Source organism: Octodon degus, unplaced genomic scaffold (genome assembly GCF_000260255.1).
Source record: "Octodon degus isolate 3935 unplaced genomic scaffold, OctDeg1.0 scaffold00087, whole genome shotgun sequence".
Lineage (NCBI taxonomy): Eukaryota > Metazoa > Chordata > Mammalia > Rodentia > Octodontidae > Octodon > Octodon degus.
In genome coordinates this window covers 2,711,268-2,736,046 of record NW_004524663.1, presented here as the reverse complement: position 1 = coordinate 2,736,046, position 24,779 = coordinate 2,711,268, and the positions used below count along the sequence as shown (strand labels likewise).

Genomic DNA, 24,779 nt, shown 5'->3' with positions numbered 1-24,779 from the left:
TTTAATAATAATAATAATTATTATTATTTGCTTAAGCCATGTTTAGGTGTGTTTCCAATCTAATATGTCCTTCTCTGGAGCTGACTGAGAATATTGATTCATGAGTAATAGCTCATAGAACTCAATTTGTGCTATTTTGAAATGGATTTATGAAATTTATGGATTATGAAATGACATGAACTACTGAATGCTCAAGATTGAATCTGAGGCTTTGTGTTTGTGTTCGACCTTTTTTGTTTGATTTGCTTATTTGTTTGTTTGCTTTTAGAGACAGGGTTCTGGTGGACAGCTCAGGCTGACCTTGAACTTGTCATCGTACTGCCTCAGCCTGCTGTGTGCTGGGGTTACAGGCTGCGCCAGCACCGCTGGTGTGTGTGTGGATTCTTCTTGCGAGGCGATGCATTGCTAGCCCAGTTTAAGATGTTGTACACATGTAAAAGTAATGGGACTGCACCTAGAAAATTCTTCAGTTCATACTTTTGCAACTCAAATTTACCTGATAGCATTATCGAAGCTTTGGATCATATTATTAAATAATACTTTTAAAGGTAAATTTGTTGGATAGCAACATTCAGCGATTTCTTTCCTGTGTATACTAAGTAGATTAAATATTGAGTCAAAGGACAGGGTCCCTTGACTACTAGCGAAACCACACCCCAGCTCCAGGGAAATATCGCTGGCTGAGCAGGACTTCACTGGAGCATGCGCAGAAGCTCACCCATTCCAAATGAAGCATGCAGCCCACTGCAGGTATCTCCAGGGTGGGAACTCTGAAAGCACTTCCTTCACTTTATCTTCTGAGAGTTTATATTTTCCTTCTTCCTCTCACTCCATTTTATCTTTCATTTCCTCACTTATTTTTGCTTTTGTTGTTGTTATTTGGTACCAGGAATCAAACTCAGAAACTTGTACTTGCTAGGCAGGCGCTACACTGCTAAGCTGTGTCCTGCCCACCCCCACCCCTTATTTTAGAAGAGATTATGAGGTCAATTTTCCACCCTGCCTGACTAGCTTTGCCAGTCGTGATGAGCTGGCCAGCGATGGCCAGCGAATGCGTCTCCCTCCCGTGAGTCACACCAGATGGAAAGCCTTTAACAAATGCCTGGAGGTGGGACAGGGAAAACCTCCCTTCTCTAGATTGTCCACAGTGCCTACTTGTCTCCCTCTGCATCATGCCACATCTACAAGCACACCAGTGATACCAGTCCCAGGCTCTTGATTTCTTGGCTGGGTATAGTGGTACACACCTGTCATCTCCACACTGGGAGGCTGAGACTGGATTGCAAGTTTGAGCCCAGTCTGTACAACTTTGCCATTTAACAGACTGAGTCTCAAAATAGAAAATAAAAGATGGCTAGAGATTTTGTCTAGTGTGAAGTTCTTGGTTTCAATGCCCAGTACTGCAAGAAGGTGATGGTGTTGATGTTGTTGTTGGTGGTGGTGATGGTGAACTTGGTAACTCTACATCATTTACCAAAATACAATTTTCACATAGAATTCTTACATACTAAAGCTAGCAAGACCCCATCCAAAGATAGCAAATAGCCAGATTCCTAAAATCATGCACTACATTGGAATGCTGAACTGTTCAGTGCTCAATTTCATCAGACTCAACACTTCTTTATTATAATAAATATTTTCTGTTGCCTCCTTGCCTTTCCTAAACTAAAATGTATAGATAGTAGAATTTACCGACATACATAATCACACAAGTTGTAATCACGAATATCAACATAATAGACTAATTTTAACATAAAGGGGAAATTAAATGATCTTTTGCAAAATAATAAATATTGATGTTTATAAATGTGCAAGCACTTCATCTTAGTCTCTTTCTCATTGCTGGGACAGAATATCTGACAATATGGTATTTCAGTGGTGTCATTCCTTGGTTAGCTAGCTCCAAGGCACAAAGGCTTGGGGGAAGGGCCTGGGCAGAGGAATCCTGCCCATGGCATAGTGACCAGGAAGCAGAGAGAAAGGAGGAGCTGAGGAGGGAGATAGAACCTTCCTGGTCACACCCTAGTAACCCATCTCTTTGGGCCAGACTCTACCTCCTAGTAGCAAGTGAATTATGTCACCCCTACAATTCAAACACCTTTCAAAAGCCCTACCTTTGAGGCTTTGTGAGGGTGTCTAGATATAAGTCATTACAGATGTTCATACAATATGTGCCTTTGTGAGTGGTGAATTGATTTCAAAAATAGAAAACAACCCTTGGGAATGTTCCAAAGCGAACAGCATACCATCTCTTTTGATTTTCATGGTGGTTTCCTTACTGGAAAAATTAGTGACTTACTAAGAACCTTCAGATATAAGATGGACTTAGGTCCAGAAAATCATAACCAGGTTTTTCCACCTACGTGACTATCTGCTGTGACACTGGAAAGAGAATGTGTAGACAGAGAACAATGGTTTATTGTGGGACCCTCCCCACTAGTTGCCAGTGGTGTCCCCTAGTCAGGACAGGTAAGCAAAAACACTCCTCAAAATTGTATAATAAAATTTCTAGAACACAGCTGAGTGTGGTGACAAATGCCTATAATCACTCTAGAAGGCTCTGGTAGGAGGATCATTGGTTGGAGACCAGCCGGAACAACTGAGCAACTTAGCAAGGCCCTGTCTCAAAATAAGGAAGGGCTGAAGGTATAGCTTAGAGCAAAGGCCCAGGTTCAATAGCCAGTACTAAAAAAATGCCAGATATGAAGTCATGCTGCCTTGGTCAAGACTACTACTTATAAAATCAAGTCCAACCGCTTCATTTTGTAGCTAGGGTCTCAGATCCTCGTAGCCATCACAGTAGCACAAAGCTGAACCCAGAAGTTAAGTTTCTAAGCTTCCAGTCTGAAGAATATGATACTTTTTGAGAATCCCCTCCCCAAAACATCTTTTTTTTTTTTTTTTTGTGGAACCAGGGATTGAACTCAGGCCCTTGCACTTGCCAGGGAAACACTTATTCTACTGAGCCATCTCCCCGACCCCCAGCCATCTCCCCAGTCCTCCTCCCCAAAATATCTAATGAGAACACTTAGATTGACACTGATATGCAAGTCAAATCACATGCGTGCATGTGTGCACACAGACGCACACAGACACAAAGACACACACACACACACACACACACACACACACACACACCCAGGCACACATTCCACTACTATTATCAGCAACTCAATTCCGACAAAATACCCTTCCTAGGTTTTGCACTGAATAGAGAAAACTCAAATCCCTGTCCTGGCTTACAAGGCTCCACACGGCTTGGCCCTCGCCTGTCTCTCCAGCTCTATTTTGTGCCGTTCTCTCCTTTGCACTCTGTGAATCCCCACTGGGCTGCTCTCAGGTACTGGCAGGAGTCACCTTCCTTCCTGCCTCAGGACCTTGGCAGAGTCCTCCTCTCCCCCAGGCTCTTCTGCTCTTTGCCTGGCAAACTGCAACTTACTCTGTAGAGCTTGGCTTAGAAGTCACTTGCCGAGAAAGCCCAAGCCCCTGATGTCTCCTTTTTAGAGGTTTTCCTAGCACTCTGCTTCTCTTCACAGAGCTTATTAGTGTTTATTTGCAGGATTCTGGATTTGATATCAGATGCCTCCATGAGGCTGGAAGCAGCCGCCTTGTCGGGTGCACTGGTGACTGAACACAGCAAAGAGCCCGGAATGGGGTGGGTTCCAAATATTTGCTGGGATCTGTGAATGGATGAATAATTGGGTTAGCTGCCTGGAATTACTTTCCAGCTGGCTGGAAGGCGGACACCACGAGGGAAATGCAATCCTGGTTTTTCATAGTGAGCAACAGCATACAGCACCAGGTCTATTCTGCCTTGAAGAGAGAAGCTTGCTACTTGAGACAGCTTGTTTTAGCTCGGTTGTTTTCATGGGCTTGTTTTCCAAAAACATAATGGAGTAGAGGCGTCTCCCGGTGAGGATGAGCCAAGGCTCCTGCATCTACGTGGAGCTGGCTCTCCTGCTAGCAGGGACAGGAGGAAATGCAGCTTTGTAAACTTCAGAGTCAGGGCCACAACCCTGCAAGACCACTGCTTGATCCTGCGCTGTTATTATCCACAGAACCCTTCTCTAAAGAGCTCCTAATACTGTGCCTTGTGTTTCATTTCTTCCCCTACACTTTGGTCTTTAGGTATCACTTCCATTGTCACCAGCACTGTTATTTGTTAGTGTTTGGGTACATCACATCCTGCTGTAATGCAAATTTTAGCTTCATCAGAAACAGTATGCATGAACTCCTGCATTTACTAGGCTTATGTATTCCTTTGGGAAGGAGGACTCTTTCTTAACGGTATTCCCATGAGGGAGACACACCAAGGGAGACTTTTCACTGTCCCTGATCTGTGCAGAAGACCTTCTTACTGTCTCCAAACTGAAGAACAGTTTCCATAATTTGCCCAAGGTCACAGAGTTGGTGGAGGTGACAGAACTAGGAGTCAGATCATCTAGATCCTGGTTCTGTCCTGGGCTGTTCTTGGCACAATGACAGAGACCATTCCTAAGTGGGTTCTCTGCCTACACTGGCCTCTGCATGAATATGAATTGCTATAGGGTGAGTGAAGCCTTCCAGCTTGTCTAGAAGGCTCTTTTTTCCTGAATATATAACAGCCAGTGCAGCACTGTTGGCATCTCAGGGCTACAGTTTCCCCTCCTCTTCCCTCCCTTCTTCTCTTCTCCCTCTCTGTGTCTGTCTGTCTGTCTGTCTGTCTGTCTGTCTGTCTCTCTCTCTCTCTCATGTTTTTTTGAGAGGGATCTTGCTGAGTTGCTAAATTACTCAACCTGGGTTTAAACTTGTGATCCTCCTGCCGCAGCCTCCTACAGTGTTGGGATTACAGGTTTGCATCACTAAGCCTGGCTAGTGCTACACTTTTTCCTTACTTCTTTCCTCTTTCCTGTTGCAATTTTCTGACTCCCCTTGAGCCATGTCTTCCTTACAAATGCTGCATTCTTGTTGCCATTACCAGAACGTTCATAGTCTCGATGATGGATGTCATTTCACAGACTTGGCGAGTCAGGGCAGGGCAATCTCCTCTTGGGCCATACAATGCATTTTTGGTGTGAGAGTGGGCAATTTATCTATGAGTGCCACTGCCCCAGTGCCATAGCAACACTTCTGGGAGGCCACAGGGTGGCTTCAATATCGGAGGCAGCTGCCTTCCTAAGTATGGAAACCCCTGGCTTCAGGGAGAGTCTCCACCCTCCCAACGGCACCGTAGCTGTTTCCCTAAAGGTTCCAAAACTGCTGCTTGCATTCTTGCATGCAATCCTAATCTAGAATGAAGCCACATCCTTGGGCTGGGAAGAGGCTCCATGGTAGAGCTCTCGCTCAGCACACATAGGCCCAGAGTTAGATCTCCAGCACCCTAAAACAAAGCAAAGAACCACAGAATTAAGCTGCATACACAAGAATTCCACTATGACATACTGTCCTACCTCAAGTTGCTTTAGACCTTAGAGTACAGTCACACCAGTGTTCTTTCTGACCCTAGCTGATGGTTTTTACATCGTACCTGCTATGAAACTTTTGTTCTTGCTATTACCTCTGGAATGTTCTTTTCCCAGCTCTTGCCACACCGATTTTTGTCATACTTTTTTTTTTTTTTTTTGAGACAGAATCTTGCTATGCAGCCCAGGCTGGGCTCAATCTTGAGGTAATCTTCCTGCTTCAGCCATCCGAGTGCTGGGATTACAGGCGTGGGCTACCATGCCTGGTTCAGCCATGTACATTTCAACTCAATGGCATCTATTCACAAGGCCTTCTGCTGATGACCCCTACATAAAATTGTACCCTCAACTCCTCACCCAAGTGACTTTCTATCCTATTAGTTTCATTTATTTTCTTCATGAAACTTCCTATGATCCAAAAGAAACTTGTTTGCTTGCTTAGCATCTTCTGCCTTCCCCATCTCCCATCAGAGTGTAATACCTGTGAATGGAATGCCAAGGCCTGTCTATGCACCACTTTGTTAGGGCACCTAGTAAGTGACTGCTAAGTAAATAAAAGCATGACTCCATTCATTACCTGCGAAGGGTGTTGGGAAAGGAGCAGCACTCTGGAATCAGATGGAATCAACGTTTTGTTCTTATGTAGAAATTTCAAGCACAGATAGGCTGAGTTCCAATTCAGCCTTCACTATTTCCTGGCCATGTGCCTCTGGCAATCATTGAGGTCCATTCTTCATGTTCATCAACAGTACCTCAGGGCTAATGAGCTGCGGCATGTCAGGTACCAGGCCTGGTGCCATTCACTGTAAAAGGATTTCAGCTGTTGGGAATTGACTTCCGTTTCCCCAGGAATTCCAGAAGAAGCCCACATCATCGCCTTCGTAACACACTCAGCAGAGAGTTCCAGCAGTATTCAGTACAGCTGGCTTGAGAGGAACTGCTGTGCTCTTTACATGAAGCAGTGATGCTTCCATGTGTGGTAATCCTGTAGGCTCCAGATAGGGCTTATAATCTTAAACTCTCTGGAAAGAACCCAGTCTTTCAGCGCATGGCCTGTTTGATAGAGGGATCTCCTGCCTTATGCATTCAATTACATGCTGTACAATAGAACACAGACAGCTCCTGCAGTAGCTGCACATGGTTTTCTCCAGGTGGCATGTGACGTTGAAGTACTTGTCAGCACCCAGGGGAACAGAAAATGCCTCCCAAGCCAGGGCACTTCAGTTTCCTAGCAGTTCCTTTTCCAGTTCCGATTGCTCCTGTCTCCTAGAAATGGCTGGTCGCTGTGATGCACAGCTGGTCGCTACGATGCACACTGTATAAGCCAATCCCCATGGACAAGCCATTCTGCCTCTGTACTTCCTGCTTGCTGTTCTCATATGAGCCCTGGGCCACCAGAGGTCAGAGCCTGATATTCTAGAAATGATCCCGATCAGTGCCTGTCAATGTAAGTAATTCTGCCTCCAAGTGCTGGGTGTGAGTTTGGTGTTTCTGCTTGCCATTGCACTGACTCCCCTGTACAGTACTACAGCCATTTAGTTCCCTGTGGCGTTTTTACTTCCGAAGCCCTTGTTTGGAATATTTAAAAGGGCACTTTGTGGTCTTCATTCCTTTGCTTCAAGGAGTGATTTTGTGGACCCCAGGAGCTGGACCCATGTTCTACTCAAGTGGGAGTCATGAGGTCCAGCGAATGTTTAAATACTGTTTTAAATGTTGCCAGTGGTGTCAAGTGGCCAGGGAAAACAATGTAGTCTGTGATCATGGGAAATGTGATTGTCCTTCATGTTTCAACCAAGAGATGAGCTGGACTGACTGAACTGGACGGTTCCACCAGGACTTCCAATGTCATCCTACCTACCTCTCTGCCAGGGTAGTTAGTGCAGCTAGACACGATGGAGCTGAGGGAGCCACTCCCTTCCACTCTTTTATTTCTGAACAGCACCATTCCTCCTTCCATTATCCTAAGAGAGGTAGAAAGTAAAATAATAAACCCCCAGGAGATGTTAGGTGTTCTAGATGAGAGCACATGTGTGTTGAATCTTCTGGCCTGGCCTTCATCGCCTTCACCCTACTCATTAAGGGTTCATGAATATGCACTGCATGTCATGCATGCAATTAAGATCAGAGGGAATTCTGGGACAAGCATGGGTGTTGAGAAACCCTAAGATGACTCAGCATCTGTTTAGTCATTCCTGTCAATCACACCTAGAGATTCAGAGGAGGCAACGAGGCTGACTTGTGTTATCCTTGAAATTCAGAAACCTGATTTATCCATGGTGATTGCTGTTTTAGTGTGTTATGATCTATACACAGTTCCCTTTCTTCTCTGTCACCTCAACACAATTTTTCTGTCTGTGTCTTATCTCTTGTTGTCACAGACTTGCCCTGAACACAACTTGCTGTGATCTTCAGAAAGTGTAGCTGCTTGCCACTTGCTACCAGGTGCGTGCTTGTAAGGTACCGCTCATTGTATGCAGGAGCCTGGGTCCCACCTGCCCCCTGCACGTAACAGGGGCACAGTGGTTCTTTTCTCTTCCCACCCACAATGACTGCTGTCTTCCAGACTCCATACAGAGGAGAGAAAGAAGTACTGAGGTTTGCTCGACTTCCCCCGCATCAGCAGAATACCTGCGGATTTGGAACGACAGCCAAGTCTCTGGGTTCTTCTCATGGTTCCCAGCTATGATAGCTGGAGTTACTTTATCCAAGACTGCTGCTCCTGAGGAAGACAGCAGTTGTTGAGATCTGCCAACAGTGGTTCATCACCTTGGCCATTCAGACGCCGTGATTGTATGATATCCGAATCCAGGCTTTGATCCGAAGGTGAAAGAGTAAAGCAGAACAGCCGCAGGAGCGCAACTCCATAAAGGGGTGGTGAGCAGTGTCTACAGCCTTGCGCCTGACTTGCCAGCACTTGGGACATTGTACAATGTTTTTAAGGATTTGGTAGATGTTAAGGCAACTGCACTGAGCCACCTTTCTTTGAGCTGAAGTTTGCATCTGAGAGACCAGGTTTCCGCAAGCTCAGCATTACTGATGTGATGGGCTGGAGAAGCCTTGTGTGGCACGGCTGTCCTGCCCCTGCCGGATGTGGAGCTGCGTCCCTGGCCTCTAACTCTAGATGCCGGTAGCACCATCCAAACTGTGACAACCAAAAACACTCATTTGCCCTTGACGAATTCTAACTGTAGGGGATTCTTATGATTATTATTTTGTGGTGCTGCCAACTGAACCCAGCATCTCGTGCACGCTGGGCAAATGCTGTACCACGAAGCCACCTCCTAACTCCTGGGAGATCATTTTGTTGTTACAAGCAAGTCCTTCTGAGCATACTCCTGCCTCTCTTGGCTGTCTTGGGACTTTCTGTGTTTTGATTTTTCAGAAGAGTAGATTCTTTATTTTCTTGGAGGCAGGCAAATGATAAACTAATAGTAAAGAAAGGAAAAGATGAGAGGCTGGAAATGAACACACTGACTCCTCCTCTCTGCCTTTCTCCCCTCTGTACCTGTTCGTCTCCCAGAAGCTGAGAGACGCAGTGTCCAGGAGAAGAAAACTGGCTGGGCTGGAAGAACAGCAGTCCGTCAGTTCGGTGCGTATAGCTGGAACCAGGGGTGCTGGTGTGGTGGGGGGCAGCCCTCAAATGATCCTGATATTTACATTCAGGTGTCAGCAGTTTACTGCAAGCAGCGTTGAAGACCGTTTTTGGAGGCAGGCTGGTCTTCTGCCAGAGCCCTTGGCAAAACTGCAATGTAGGCAGAGATGTTTTTGCCTTCACCTCTCCTTTTCCCCTCCCCCGTGTGCCTCTGCTGGGCCGTGCACACACACAGTTGCCTCATGCTGCCCTCTGGCTGCCTGAAGTCCACCTCACCAGGCCTGCCCGTTTTCCCCAGCATTCCCCGCCTCCACTCTGACTCTCCTCTCCTCAGTGATGATTTCAGCTCTTTTGAGGGTTAATATTAAAGACTCAAATACCACGCATCTAGGGGAGCACAGTCATCAGGCCTGAACATTCAGGGGATATCCTGAGTGTTAGAAGAGAAGCTTGTTTTTCCTCTTCTAGGAGATGTTTTGGAACAAAGGGCTTTTGCGCAGCTTATCTAGCTTTTCTGGAATAAGCGTTGTGGTTGGATGTTTTCTGCCACAGTCTCTCCAGTTCTCAATAACATCTTGGAATTTCATCAACTTGAAACTGCACTTAGGAGGAGATTCCATACAAGGTGACCTATGAAAAGACCCAGTGTCCTCCGCCCGGCACACAGAGCCCTTTCTTGCAATCTGCTGTGGTAACTATAACCTTTTGTCTGTGCACCTACATACTGGTAGGAAACATCAACAGATCCTGCCTCCCCTTGGTGTACACAGCCCAGTGGGAGGTACACATGAGAAACCAAAAAAACCCCAAAAAAACAAAAAAACAAACCCAAAAAGCAATATGCGCCATCCGTCATCGCAGGTAGGCACAGAAGGCTCAGGAGCATCTTGTTTGTGGAAATGGCCCAGAAAGTGTTCCTGGCTGGTGTGGGGAGGATGTCTCACATCTCTGTTCTTTCCAGTGCTGCCCATCTACACTTGACATGCTTTGTTCCCCCTTTCTGGATATGGCAGCCTATCTCTTTAGAATCCCCTTTCATTATCTGTCTGAAAAGCCCTTAATACCCTTTATGATCCAGCTTAAGTGAGGAGAATTTCTCTGATCACACTTGGCTCTCCTCTGCTTTTCTCTGGCCTGCTGTGTTCCACCCCATCTTATCACCAAATTAAAGTGTGCTTTTCTTCGAAGTCCTTGTTCAGTCTTTCAGTGATATTTACTGAGCACTTCTGGGTGCCAGGCTCTGTGCTAGGAGCTAGGGGCTAGAAAAAAAATACTTTGTTGCCTCACTGTGAAAAGAATTTAATGGGAGAGATAAAACATAAAGAATCATCACAAATTGGTCTGGCATTTATTTCCGTAGAGGTGATGGACAGCAGGCGCCTCCTACATTCTTCCTTCTATTGATTGTGATGTCCATCATATACCCAGAAGAGTCCATAGGACATACAGATCCAGTGTAAAATAAAATCTCATGTAACCAAGGCCTGGACCAGGAAATAGCCTCCCTAGTCTTAACTCATCAGTAGATGTCACCTACTTGAATTGAGGATGTCACTAGGATGGAGACTTGAAGTCCTGTATTTGACCTGCTGTTATTGGCGTTGTCTTCTTCCTCATCTCAGCCCTTAGACCTAATATTCTAGATAGGAAATATCTGGCCCCCACCTAAACAGTTCAGACTCTGCTTGGAAACTCAGGAAACTCTTTGCTCCACCACACAGTCTCTTGTAAAAGACCCCACCATATCTTTCCACAGATATACTGAGGTTGTGGGCTTATGAGGAATCTGTGGCATTTGAGGAGAAACAATCTGTATGTGTGTGCCTTTCTGGGATTAGCTTCTTGTAGTTAACTTGTGGACAGATTAGTCTATCTGTCAGTAGCTGTTAACATGGATTAATTAAAAAAGTTGCCAGGTTATTCAGAAGGGGTGTACTCAGCTCTGCTTTCAGTGTTAATCAACCATCTCTCTTCCTATGCGTGGTCAGAACAGTGCTTTTGGAAAAGCTGAGTTTTAGGACGAAGCACAAACCACTGCAGTGCGGCGCCTCCTTGGAGCAGGATCTCTGCATCAGCCACACCCCCACTCCTCCACTCCCCGCTTCCAGGCCCTTTTCCCTCCTCCGCTGTCTGCGCTGGGGTGGCTTTCCTCCTTCTTTCCCTCTACTGTCTCTCTTCTCTCTTTTCCTTCCTTATAGCTGTACTAGTTCAGACTCATAGTGACTGGCCTGCTTACAGCCTTCCAAGAGCTGGGATTGCAGGCATGCGCCACCACGACCAGTCTCAAATGCTTCCCAGTCTCAACTGCCACCTTGGTGAGCCCAGGCATCGAACCCCTGGCCCCTGAGCCTGCTTGCACGTGCTTTAATCCACTGAGCTATTTGGCCAGCCCATACTTCATCTCTGAGTGTGTACACTAGAGTGATGGCTTGTTTAAGAAATGTATCTTAAATCTGCCTTTAATTTTCTTAAATATAATTCAGTTAAATCTCAGGAAACTATCAACTCTAAGAACTCCTTAAACTTCTTGTTTCATTCCTTACTGTATGTACGTGTGTGTGTGTGTGTGTGTGTGTGTGTGTGTGTGTGTGTGATGAATCCGTGATCACAATCTTTAAATTCCTTTATAATAATTCCTTTTCATCACCTTCCCTGACACTCTAGGAATTTTGCCTTTTCTTTTTTCTTTCTACATAATCCACGGAAGTACCACAGAAAGTAGTGTTATCTGAATCTGGAGAAAACTTGGAATCGTCAGGAGACTGATTCTGTCCTGCTGCTCCAGTTTCACACTTTCTTCAACTGGAAGATTTGGGCAGGAAGCTGATTACATAAGTAGGTGGTGAAGGTCGGGGATAGTCTGTAGAACAAATCTCGCCAGCCTCCTGTTCTTGTGAATTTTAATTGACACACAGCCCACCATTAATTTACTTGTCTGAATGCCTGGTACAATGGCAACAGTACATAGCCACCACAGAGTCTCCATGGCCCACTATAGAAAAAAATTGCTGATAGCTGGCCTAGATTATGAACTCCTTAAAGACAAGACCTGAAGCTAAATACCTTGCTTCTTCCTAGACCCTGTGGGGTGCAGAGCAGGAATTTGAGAAATGTTGTAGAACAAAAAATCTTTAGGCTGAACTTACTAGCATCAAGAATAACTTTTTCTGTGACCCCTGGGGATATCATGCCTCGAGTTACAGCCATCAACCCCAGGTATGAAAGAAGGTGCAACTGAGTCTCTGTTGGCTCTCATGCCACAGGTAAGATAGAGTTTGTCCCCCTGAGGTTCATGCTCAGGTTTCGGTTATTAGTGTGGCCATGTGGGGGTGGCAGAGCCTTTTAAGAGGTGGGACCCGGTTAAAGGTAATGAGGTCACAGCATACAAGTTCAGAAGGGATCAGTGCTGCTCCTGCAAGTAGATTAGTTATCTCCAGTGTGGGTTTTTAAAAGAAGCAGGAGCTCAGCTCCTCCCGAGTCTCTTGCCTGTTGCTTCGCCTGCGATCTCTTCTGCACGTGTCGCTGTCATTGTAATGCCGTAAGTGCTGAGGCCTTCACCAGAGCCCAGCAGATGCCACGGCTGTGCTCTCCGGGTTCCACAACTTGTGATAAATCTCAGCCTTTCACTTTCTTAAGCCCATCCTCCATCGTTTTAAAGATAAAATGTCTGGTCTCAAGTATTTTGTTATAGCAGCATAAAATTAAGACTAAAACATATAACATCTTGTCACCTTGTTAAGGCAGGTCACTCGATCAGCCATCTACTCTCTATGTCATCTGGGGCTTCCAAGGCTTCTTACCTCACCCTCAAGGAGCCTGCACTACAAGCGATGTCAGGTGGCATCTGAGTGGACTTGGAGCCTGAGTGCTTAGCCCTGGCTGGTTTCCTTTAGAACCAGCACTAAGTGATGGGGTCAAACAAAAGTGATTTGTTAAGCACATGCTCTGAAGAGAAACTAGACAGAAAGGTTGAAGAAGCAGAATAAGGAATGGCACAGGACAAAACTGCAGATTCAGATGAAGTCTGAGCCTTAGCCTGACCTCCCAGAGTTCCTCAGGTATGAGCTGCACCCCATTTTCAGAAGGGTTTCTGAGCAGGGTGTGGTGGTGTGTATTTGTAATCTAAGCAGTCTGGGAGGCTAAAGAAGCCTGGGTGGCTTAGCAAATTAGTGAGATCATATCTCAGAACAAAGAGTAAGAAAGGGTTAGGGATGTAGATTAATGGCAAAGCCCCCTGGGTTCAGTCTTAAGTACTGATGTAGAAGGAAAAAAAGAAAAAAAGAAAGAAAGGAAGAATGAAAGAAAAGGAGAAGGAATTCTGTAACACTGAAGCTAATCTTTTCCATTTGAATCTGAGCCAAAGGACCTTAGTTTTTAATGTTCCCTGTAGCCTTCCCTTTCCAGCAGTCAAAAACAGGGTCAAATACGTTGGTTCTCCCAAAATCTCAGGCCCTCTTCATGCTCAGGATGCTGAAGAGGCTCCAGCCACTCCAGGACATCTCAGGTGAGCTCCAGCAGTAAGGCGCACACAAGGCGCAGGGCAGGAGCCAGGTTGTGGTGAAGGGAGTGGCAGGGAGTCCGGGTCCTGCCCCAACTGGGTGTCTATGTGTACTGTACTCATAGGGCCCGGGACTGAAGGCCATCTGAATCAGCCATGTCACTGTGACGCTAGAAGTCCTCCTGTCTGGAGGAATCACCTTCTTCTCTTTATCCTCTTCCTCCCCTGTCAAATGTTAATGAATTCTTTTGGGGGGAACAAAATAAAAATCTGTTCTTTTTTTTGTGAGGGTGGATCTTCTTTTATGTGATTAAAGAGACTTTTGAAACTAGTGTCCTTCTGAGACTATGCCATTTCTCTTGTAGCATCTTTCGGGGACAGGAATTCCATGGTTCACTGTGGAATGATGTCTCCCTTATTGACCTCGGTTCAGTATCTTCACACTTCGAGGGGTTCTTGACCGAGGTAATCTCAGATTCGGGATCTGTTGTGCTCCGTCTCTGCAGGGACTCACCTTGGGAGTTCAGGCGCTTCAGGCATATTCACTTTCATCTTTCCAGAACGAAAGGCTCCAATCCTCCTCATCTGTCTTCAAATTGCAGCTTTTCCTTCATTATTTGATTAACTGGGCTGTTTTCTGGATCAGTGCATTTATGTCTTCCTCAAGGGGCAATGGCTAGACATGCCCTTGACGTGTTCCAGGCAGGTTAGGTGAAGCCAGCCCCTGTGATTTGTTTCTAATGTGCCGTGTTCAACATCATTTTGGATTGAGTTCCGCTCCATGCAGGTGTCTGTAATATTCAACCGCTGGCACTTGCCATTCTTTGTCTGCAGCAGATCACACCTAGGCAGAGTACAGAGTCCTTTCCAATGACTAATTTTATCTTAAACATGCTCATAGTCAACCTTATCTGCTACTTTCCTGCTGGTGCAAGCACAGACTTTTCCTGGAGCCCCTCACTGTTGGCTTATGTTCAGCCTGGTCATAGACTTTAGATTCTTCTCTTCTATTTTCTCTTAATATCATTTCTGCTATCTTAAAGATGGATGAATTCCCAAATATAGTTTTTAGAAAATGTCCTGACTTTATTCAGAGGGACAGGTGCTTTTATACTTTTTTTTCCGCTAGTGATGAGTTGACTCTTCTAATCCCAACAATCAGGTGAAAACTCAACTTTTTTTCCTCAAGTACAAATTTGGGGGAAGTAGTTTAGAGTTTTTTTGAAAAAAACTTTGAGAAACTTAAACATATCCTATCTGCTGATGCTTTAACACAGGACTTATTTGATGTATTTATTTTCCACCTAGGACTTACTTGATGTATTCATGGTAGAGTGGAAAACATAAGGATTTGGAGTCATGAAGACATGTGTTGGATCGAAAGTGCTCCGTTAAGGACAGAGTTACAGCAGAGTATGAAAATGTCCAAGATGGGCACAGTGCTCAGTTCAGTTATAGACAAGGTTTTAGCAAGTTGAGAAAGGACAGAAGAAAAGTGGGATTTTCTTAGGTAATGTTGGGATCAATTTTTGTGATAGGTGATAAATGATGTTCTCTAGCAAGACCACTGCTCGCTTCAAAAGGGATCTTCTCCCAAGGTGGGGAATTCTCCAGCCAATTGGAGAGGATGTTTTCGGGCCTGCCTATGCATTGACACCATCCAGAAAGCCCCTGGTTCTATTGTTTTAGGGCTTAAATCTCAGAATTCTTCTGTGGTCCTCTCTTCTCTCTTGATCCCTGACTCTATGTCTCTAGTCCAGCCTTTTCTACTAGGCCCCAGAGTACTCTTTATAGAGTAGCCTTCTCTGCCAGGTGCAGTGGCGCAGCCTGTAATGCCTGGAAGGCTGAAGCAGGAGGACTGAAAGTCTGAGCATGTAGTGGACAATTTAGTCACTAACGATGACCTGTCTCAATAGTGGGGAGGGCGACCAGGGATGGATGTAGATCAGTGGAAAGGCTTCATGTTCGTTCCCCAGCAACACAAAATAGCCTCCTTCAGAGTTTTTTTTCTGGAATTACTCTAAGGTCCTCAAACAGAACCCAGCTGCAAGGGCACAATTCCCTCAAGTCCCCCTCCCACATTCCCTCAGTCAATGACCCTGCCCTTTGGATTATGCCAAAATGGTGGGGTGACCGCCAACCCCTCCATTTGATATATCTGTCCTTTTCTCCTGGGACTTTCTGGCTTCGCCTCCCCCAGGTGTGTTGCCCACTTTCTCCATTCCAGCTGCCGTTGTATTGGCAACGTTTCCCCACTTTCCACCTCCCTTCCCAACCTCTCCTGTTGACTGTATGGATTTTGCTTGAGAGTTCCAAATGCAACACGTCTTTCATGGTGGTGCTGCCCTGACCACAGAGTATCTGTCCTCCTGCTCCGGACCCCTGCCTCTCTCTTCAGACCTATCCGTTTGCTTCCTGCCTTGTGCTTCTCCTCGCTAGTCAGTCACACTAAATGATTTGTTGTTCCGGAAACTTTCCTCAGCATGTCTCAGTTTAGAATGCCATTTTTTCTTTCTTCACACCCCCTGCTCCCATCTGTCTAGCAAACATCTGCTCATGTTTCAGGGCTTGGCTTAACCTCCCTTTTCTTGAGGAGGCCTCGTCTATGTACCTCTCCTCCCACCTCAGGTGGAACTCACTGCTTTCTTCTTTAGGCTTTATCTCTAAATTGTCAACGCCACTTCACTTTCATTGACTGTCAGCTCCTCGAAGACAGTATCTCCGTCATGGACATCGCTGTATGTTGCTTTCTAGCTCACAGTAGCAGCAAAACGAGTATCTAATGCATGCAGGAGAAAGGACAATGAAGCCCTACCTGTGTGTAGATGTTAAGTGAATAAATGGAGTTTGCAATGCTGTACCGAACCACCGCAAAGGCCTAGTACAGACGGCTCTGTTATTTAAATCCAGTAAGCCTCAGTTTGCATTAGCAAAGAAGTCAGAGAGGCAATTCCTATAACATGAGCTGACTTTCAGGGATTGAAAAAGGGGTCAGTAGTGCCTGAGATTGGCTCGCTTCCTTAGCAAGTTGTGAAAACAAAAACCCCAAAACAATTCCCCTCTCGCCCCAAAGTTGGCACGTGCTTCAAGTTTTTCTGTTCCAGAACCCTTTCTTTGGTCAGGCAGTACTCCCTGCACTATAGCTGTTAGTCATTACTGTACTCTGAATTCATTAGAGAAGGTCAGTCTGGAATATTAAACAGATGCGCAGCCCTGAGTTTCCACAGCTGAAGCCCTACATTCGAAATGCACGACAATTGCCATCTTCTCTGCACCTCCTCTGGAAGTTTCACTGTAAGCAGGCATATTTTGGAGCCTGGCTCCTTGAGCTGTCCTAATTTCTACACCTAAAGTGAGGGCCAATTAATTTGAGGCAGAAAAGTCATTTAAGAGAGCATGTTAGCTTTACCTGCACACACATGGTTGTTGTTTTCAATTACCACCACAGAGACAACAGGGATACCAAGGAGTGAGGGATTTGTTTCTGCAGCAAATCTTTGTACTAAATCAACCAATCAATCAAAGCAGAACAAAAAACCATCACTAGCCTGGCTTACCTATTAATTTCAGATGGAAAAGCCCTAGGCATTAAGAAAAACAACGCTTAAAAAAAAAAAGAAAAGAAAAGAAAAGAAAAACAACGCTGACCTATGCTTGAGGTAGATTGGATAGTTAATTTGGAGCAAGTGGAAATGCCTAGATAATACTAAGTTGTCATTGTAGAAAGTAAGTTTTGGACCTTCTGCTTTCACAGTACTACCTAAACTTGCAAAAATACTCAGAGCGGCAGAAAGAAGGACTAAATTTAGACCCTCATTTAATGCATTCAACAGCATGATTCATTTTCCTCCTGTCTTGGTATAGCCTGGAGAATGTGAATACACAGCAGGCGGCACATGAATGCCTGTAAATAAATAGAACCCTCATTCATTCAGATGCCGCGCGGAGCCGCTGACACCCACTTTGCCTGCCACCCTAGGTGCTCTTCCAGGTACCGCGCCCGCCACACTGTAGGAGCAGAGTTCCAAGCTGCTGAAATGTGGCTAATTTTACCTCTGCTCCGGCTCTGCCATGACTGCTGGTGGGAATGCATTCTGCCGCTCCTCTGCCCTGAGTGACTTTTCCCTTCCAGCTCCAGGGGGATCCTGCCCAGCTCTCAGAGGCCACGTGACACAAGTCCCCCTAATGAAGCTGCCCAGAAGAAGGTCATCATTTGGTCTCCGTGTATCTAGTGACCTGCAGCCCGAGTCACATAGTGGCAGGCCTAAATTGGGTCTTAGAGAGCTGATGGTATAGATAGCATAAGTACCTGAAAATACGTCTGGGCTATTTGAACAAAATAAAAAGCAAATACCAGCCAACAGTGAATTCAATTCCTATGAATTAAATCAGTGCTGGGCACAGTAGCAGAGTACAGTGGGCCATCACTGTCCTGTCACGACTTTTGTTATCATCATTCACGCACTGTGCTTCCCACACCTAGGCAAATGTCCTAACCTTCATAGGTAGTTTAGATGAAAGGTGGACTGTCATTTATGTTAGTCCAGCATGGTTTAGATGGAAAAGCTCTTCTTTTGTGATTTCAGGTGACTCATTTTTTTTTCTTCTGATTTTAGATTTTAAGCACATTTGGAAAGTAACCTTCCATGTCTCCTGCTTGGATCTTTGACCTTATTGGTAGTATCAGTGTTTAGGATAAATGTTAGGAAAAAAGATGAAATGTCTATGACACATCTTAAGTACCATTGCCTCCCAGAAGTGAGGATCTTAAGGCTGTCCCCTCTTCTGAGGTATAAAGTGGGTGCTGATAACCCTCCCAAGGACCCTGATATGCATTCCAAAATTTATTTCCTCCAACATGAAATGGGTCTAGCACTTTTGAAGTCAAAATCAAAACGAGTTAGCTATGGAGCACGTGCACTGGTCACGTCAGGAATGAGTCACTCAGAGGAGTTATGCTTAATGAGCAGCACTTGGAGAAGCCCAGACAGGGGACAGGAACAGCTGCAGGATGGGACTGGTAGACCCCGGGCAGGGCTGTGGGTCCAGGTGGATATGGGATCTGATCAGCCTGAACACATGCTTCACACGCCAACCTGGACATGGCACAGAGAAAAGGCAGCACACCAAAGGGCAGCACCAGTGATTTGTACCTTTCTCAAATAGCTTCATGATTGGGTCTCCTGGGCAGTTGTGAAAACGGGGGTGGGGGTGGGGTGTGGGGAATATCCAGCCCTCAAGTGGCCCATCCAGGGCCATAGTGTAAATACGAAATCATTTAGAGGACAAGGATGTCCAATGATCATGGCCACATGGAATGACAGATTTGGGGGTGGCTTTCTATATCCATTTGAGAAAGGACCAACACTCTTTAGCACTCTAGACAGAAAACTGGCTGATTTAGCTTAGAACAGTGGCTACCGCTGCAGCCAATCTGGGACGATCACAGGGAAGGGAGAAGGATGGCAGAAGGGCCTCACAAAGGCCACACCATTCAGGACCGGGTCAGTGATGGACGGGGATTTGGGGCAGAAATTTGTTCTCACACACATAGAGCACTGCAGATCTAGATCATAGTGTGGGAATCTGTTTTCGTACTTCACCATGCAAGACACCTCTTGTCTATCTCTGGGGTGGGGGTTTTGAAGTTCTAAACTACAATCAGCCCTTCTTTGAAAATAGCAATAAGAAATCCTCTGATTCAGCCAGATGGTGGTGTTTGTTGCACTAGGCTGGGTTCATAGTACAACATCAATAAATGGCCACTTGTAGAGGGACAGACAGAATCTCGTTTAGGAAACACTTCTATGTGTCCCCCCCTCTCATCTTTAATTGTCAGAAAACCCATAGGGGCTCCATGTCATTTTGGGGAAGAAAAGAAATCTAGGAGAGGCAAAATAATGCAACTAAGTGGAAAATCAATTTCTAGGGGGAAAATAGCATATGTAATCTCCGACGAAAATGAGTCTAAGCTTTGTTTTACCTTTAGGAACCCTTTGAATGGGAGGCTCTCAAAAGGACTTTCTCATCTCTGGGCAGCTGTCTCAGGGAAGTCTGTACATCATCACCAGAGATGTCATAACTAGGGGGAAGAGCTAGGCATGGTAGCCCACATCTGTAATCCCAGCACACAGGGAGACTGAGGCAGGAAGATTTCAAGTTTGGGACCCTCCCCAATAAATAAAACAAAGGAAAGCAAACAACAAGGGAAAGAGTTGAAATTCCTTCTCAGTGAGTTGGGCAACTTGTAAAAATCAAATATTTGTTTTAATAAAGAGTTCCAAATAGTCTCGCTTGCCTCAGATCTGGAGAAGGAAAGGGTATTTGTTCAAAATCCCTCGCAGAGGGAAAACATGACATGTATGTCCTGTTGCCAGTAGACATAGCTCCTTGAAGGCCTGAGGCCTCTCATCTGTGCTTCATCTTTGCCTTTTGGGTTTCAGTCATGCTTGGGATGGGCACGGGGCTAGGGGAGGCTTCCTACTCTCTACTCCTGCTCTTAATAAGCTATACTACCTCGTTATGTAACCCTAAGCCATGTCCACAGTCCAGGATGCAGACAGCTGGCCTGTCAGCAAAAAAAAAAAAAAAAAAAAAAAAAAGTATGAAAAATGTTAATTCAACAATGTTGGAAGCCTATCATTGCCAGAGCTAAACTCCTCAGGGAAAATGAGAAATAGTTGCCCCAGGGAATCAACTCCTCCGTACTGAAAGCTGTTTCTTTCCTAGTGCTTTCTTCCCAAGTAATTTCCCAATGCATGGTATGCTCTGACATTTGGTCCAAATAAAACCCTGGAACAGACTCCTAGGCTGCAACTATCTTCAAATTCCACCCAAAAGGAGAGTTTAACACAGAGAATCAGCATCTTCTAGGGCTTGGATAAATGAGGCTGATTGGGGGCCTGATGGTGCCTGGTCCCCATACTGAATTACTTCATGATATAGAAATGATTTTCTTTCCTAGCATTCATGGCAAGTAACTCTGTCTATGACCTAAGGCATTTTCCATACTTTCAGGCAGTGAATACTACCTTCCTATGAGTCTCAGCAGCACATAATTTAAGACGGTGGGAAAGGGAATTGGAGAATAGTTTCCAGTGCAAGGAAAATACCCTACAGATGTTTGCCCTTAACTCTTGAATTCTGATGGCAAAATTGAGAATTGTTTATTTGTTACAAGGGCAAACTCAAGGAATGTATTTTCTAGTGACTGTGGGCTGAGGGCGGGGGTAACATGAGAGTTGTGACATAATATATTCCTCATACTGAAATGTCCCAAGAACGGGCCTCAGATTTGGATTTACAGAAAATTTAGTACTTTCAAAATTGTTCATGTTTGGATCAAATTTGGCATACCATATGTCAATTTGTGTCACACAAAGATGTACCTGAAGAATTACTTTGCTAAAATCATATGTTTACCTGCTGTAATTTTTGTTTTTCCACTGAGAGAGCAAGCTAGGAATTGGTCCTCTATCTTGAGCCATTTATTGAGAACAAACAGATGAACTTGGAAAAGACATGACCCAATTGAAGTTAATTAAATACCTGACTTTGGTGTATGAGAATCATAAACTTGCTTACGGTCTATCTGGTCCGCAAACACTTCCCCATAAATCATCCAGTAGGGCATGTAGAAGATGTTTTTGGCCAGTTTCCATGACGGCTCCTCATTGGGGAAGAGGATGGCTTGCCTGGCCACCCCGAAGCTCATCAGTACCACCAGCATGATGATGACAAAGTACATCATGTCTATCATCTGGAAGGGGACAGAAACAGAGGGAGAAACAAAAGAAAACACATGTGATCTAGCATTCCTGGGAAGGCTGCCCCTGAGGGAAAGCTTTAAAGGAAGTTCACTTTCTAGACTGCTGATAAGAGATGTTAGATAGAAAGCTGTGCCCAGAGAAGAGGACACTAGGACTGTTGAAGTCAATGTCCACATAATCTTAGGAGTAACTTAAAAGATTTATTTATTTTTTTTAAATACACACCCAGCGGAGCCCCTCTGTTTTTATCACTGTCTGTGGGACATGGGAATGCAAATCATATAATATGGACACTCAAGTCTCTGAGTCGCAGCATGAACTTTGATCTGCTCTTGGTAGAAGCAAGTGTCTTCTTTGTGTCTCTTCTTAAAATTTGGAATTTGGATAGCTGAATCCTTTTAAGAACTAATGAATGCAGTAAATTCCCTTTCTCATTTTCAAAAGACTAATGAAGAGCTGGAAAGAGCAAGAAAATAATTTCTGATAAATAAAGCAGGGACAAACCAAATATCTCTCATACTCTTATCCTTATGACCTCATTTTATTGGATGATATTCTGCCACAAACCAGTCTACCGAGAAAGCCATGCTTTTTATACTTCTGCAGGGTATCCTACAAGTGATGGAGAATGTTTCTGAAACATTAGAACCCTGTGACCCGATGACCCATCATCTCTCTGCCTGCTGTTGGAGTGATGGATTTTCTCCTTGACATGCTTATAAAATTCTCCTGAATGCATTCTAGTAAGAATATTATCTCTTGTTCATCTTCCTCCTTTTTTCCTTGTTTCCATGGTATTTGTTGGATCTATTTCTCATATGCTAAATTGCCTTCCTTCTATCACCCAAGAAGGGACTGCAGTAACTGCAGTTGACAAAGCCTGCCCAGAAGCCCATAGAGGAACTTCTTTCAGAAACAGGCCTCACCCATTCGGCTATAGAGTAGGTGTGTTTTCCAGGCTAGGTTCCTGGTGGTAGCTCACCCCCTGGAGACAGTGTTGGGAGCCAGACACATGACAAGGGTCAGCCAACCAGATCCTTGTACTTTGTTTATCTGAAGCTGTGGAGAGAGAATTCTCTTTCCTTCTCCTGAATGTTGTAAATTCATTGTGTCTGAGGCCAAATTTCCTCCCAGGGAGGCCGATCCAAATGAAGCAGATATACAGGAGGAGAGCCACTGTTGGCCCTGGCTGAGTTCCTGCTTGCAGTTTTATCCTGTCCTTCTTGTAGTGGATCTGTCTCTAAGGGTTAAGCTAATTGGGGCCTGGTTTCTACCCCTTGCATCAAAGTATGTGATACCAGAACTACCTCCTCTTCGACCCCGTATTTCCAGAAGGAATATTCATTCACAAAGAAAACTGAGTGGTCATTTTTATTAATGAAGGTTTGGGTGTTTGTCTGTTTCTAGTGCTGGGGACTGAACATACGTTGTGCCATGGAGCCACACCTCCAGATTTCCAAATTAGTTTAAAACTTTGTTTTAGAAGAATATATCCCATGGTGCCTATTACTGGAATTCAAAGATTATAGCCTTCCTCAATGCCTTGGGACACTGGGGTCTCAATACATTTTAGGTCAATTAATCACTTTTCAAGATGGCTTCAGAATTCATCATCTGAAGTATCATATAATCTCTCCAAGTCTGACATTCATTCTCATTTTCTCTTGCTGCTTAGCTACTGCATTCAGTTTAGTGGTCTCAGAACTCTCAGCCAGCAAGCTGACCGTGTAGAGGCAGTTTTATAGGAAATATGGGCCTATTTTTCATCCCTGCCATCTCTTGTTTATTTTGTAAAATTCTTTCACCACTTATTTATAAAGTTCTATCAGTGAGAAAGTATACATGGGTCCCGTGTGTTACGTTTATTTCTATTGATTAAAATTGAGGTGGGAGAGGAAGGTGTGTTCTCATGAGATGGAGCCCAAGAAATGCACCTGATACGCACAAAAACTGCACGGATTTAATTTCCCAGGTTTGTTTTCATTCCAGTTAATTCTGTTATCTCTCCACAGGGTCAAAACCATCAAAGAGAAGAACATTCTTCCCAAATGCTTAGCTTCATACATTTTGAAGTCTTTATTCAAACTCCAGAGTTTGAGCATTATTAGTAAGAATGAGGATTGGCTTCCTTTGTTTTAAAGCTAACTTCTCCAGTTGGTTCAATAAGATCCTGCTGTTCCGTTCTTGGGCTTTTCAGGTTTGTGGCATAGGAGAGTGTGAACTGCAGCCACTAAGCACGTGTTCTCAGAGGCCAGACGGTCTGGTTTGCATTTGGCTTGGCCAGCAAAAATTGCTACATTAAAAAGAAAAGAAAAGAAAAGAAAAATCCACCACCACCACCACCACTACCACCACCACCAAAAATAGTTTTCCAGACCCCAATAAGTAAATAAACAAGAAAAAAGAAAAGGATTGATAGATAAGTGGTCTTGGAAAAATTGCTCACTCTTTTTTAATTTTTAAAATAGAGATAATAATGTGTATTACTTTTCCAAGGATTAAATGTGACAATAGGTGAATGCTTAATGTGGTAAGATCTCAGTCAAGGCTAGTGCATCTTTTTTAGACTTGGAAGGAGTCAGGAGCTCGAACCTGTCACTGTCCGTTGTTGAGTCTCAGTTTATTCATCTGTTAAATGAGGAGACTGAAACCTATTTCTTGGGGTATAAGGATGAGTATGTGTTTTACACGGTCTCCGGGGACACCAGGGGCAGTGGATGGTGGTTCAGGCCTGCAACCCCAGCACTCAGGAAGCTGAGACAGGAGGATTTCAGTGTGTTTGAGGCCAGTTTGGGCTCATGATCCAAGGCCAGCCTGCACTGCACAGTGAGGCTCTGTTTCAAACAAGAAACAGAACAAAACACCACCTGGTGCCCGGCACACAGTGAATGGGAGCCACCGTTGCTTTCACTCTGCCTTCTGCAAATGAGCTTAACACTGACTAGGCTTACAGAACCCCCTTGGGAAGGGCACCCAAGGGGAAGGAGTCAAGGATGCAAGAGACCCTGCTCAGTAGTTGCACTATACTGCAGATCCAAGTGTCCCGCATTGCCAGGCTCTCACAGTGCACGATGCACGGACCCCTGGCAGGTGGATCCCTGCTATGTCCAGGGACGCTGTCAGGGCACAGTGAGCTCCCTGGCTATTTAGTATTGGAAAGGGACTTTCTGTGTAATTACATCTGTGCTTATCTATCTATCTATCAATCATCTATCTATCTATCTATCTATCTATCTATCTATCTATCATCTATCTATCTATCATCTATCTATCTAATACATTTAGGGCAGGGTCTACAGGGTGTACAGGCTCTCACTACGTAGACTGGACTCCTAGTGATTCTCCTGTTTCAGCCTCCCAAGTGCTGGGCTTATAGCACCCACCACCACGCCCAGTCTCAGTTGCCTTCTCTGCACGCCCCTGGGGTGGGGCTGGCGCAGCAGGCCCAGGAATCGAACCTTGGCCCCTGCATCTGCCTA

The 24,779-nt window shown here is 44.9% G+C and overlaps 1 protein-coding gene across 5 annotated transcripts in view; it reads right to left on the bottom strand.

Moving 5' to 3' along the window:
- The window catches only part of Trpm3 (transient receptor potential cation channel subfamily M member 3), a 333,483-nt gene that overhangs the window by 38,700 nt on the left and 270,004 nt on the right, over positions 1–24,779 (bottom strand). For 4 of the 5 annotated variants that reach the window (XM_004637157.2, XM_023721897.1, XM_023721896.1 and 1 more), the window contains exon 21: positions 21,116–21,290. In XM_004637157.2, the coding sequence (XP_004637214.1) occupies positions 21,116–21,290 (175 nt within the window). Of the gene's footprint in view, positions 1–21,079; positions 21,291–24,779 lie in introns of all 5 variants that reach the window. The other variant, XM_023721902.1, reaches the window with a different exon arrangement.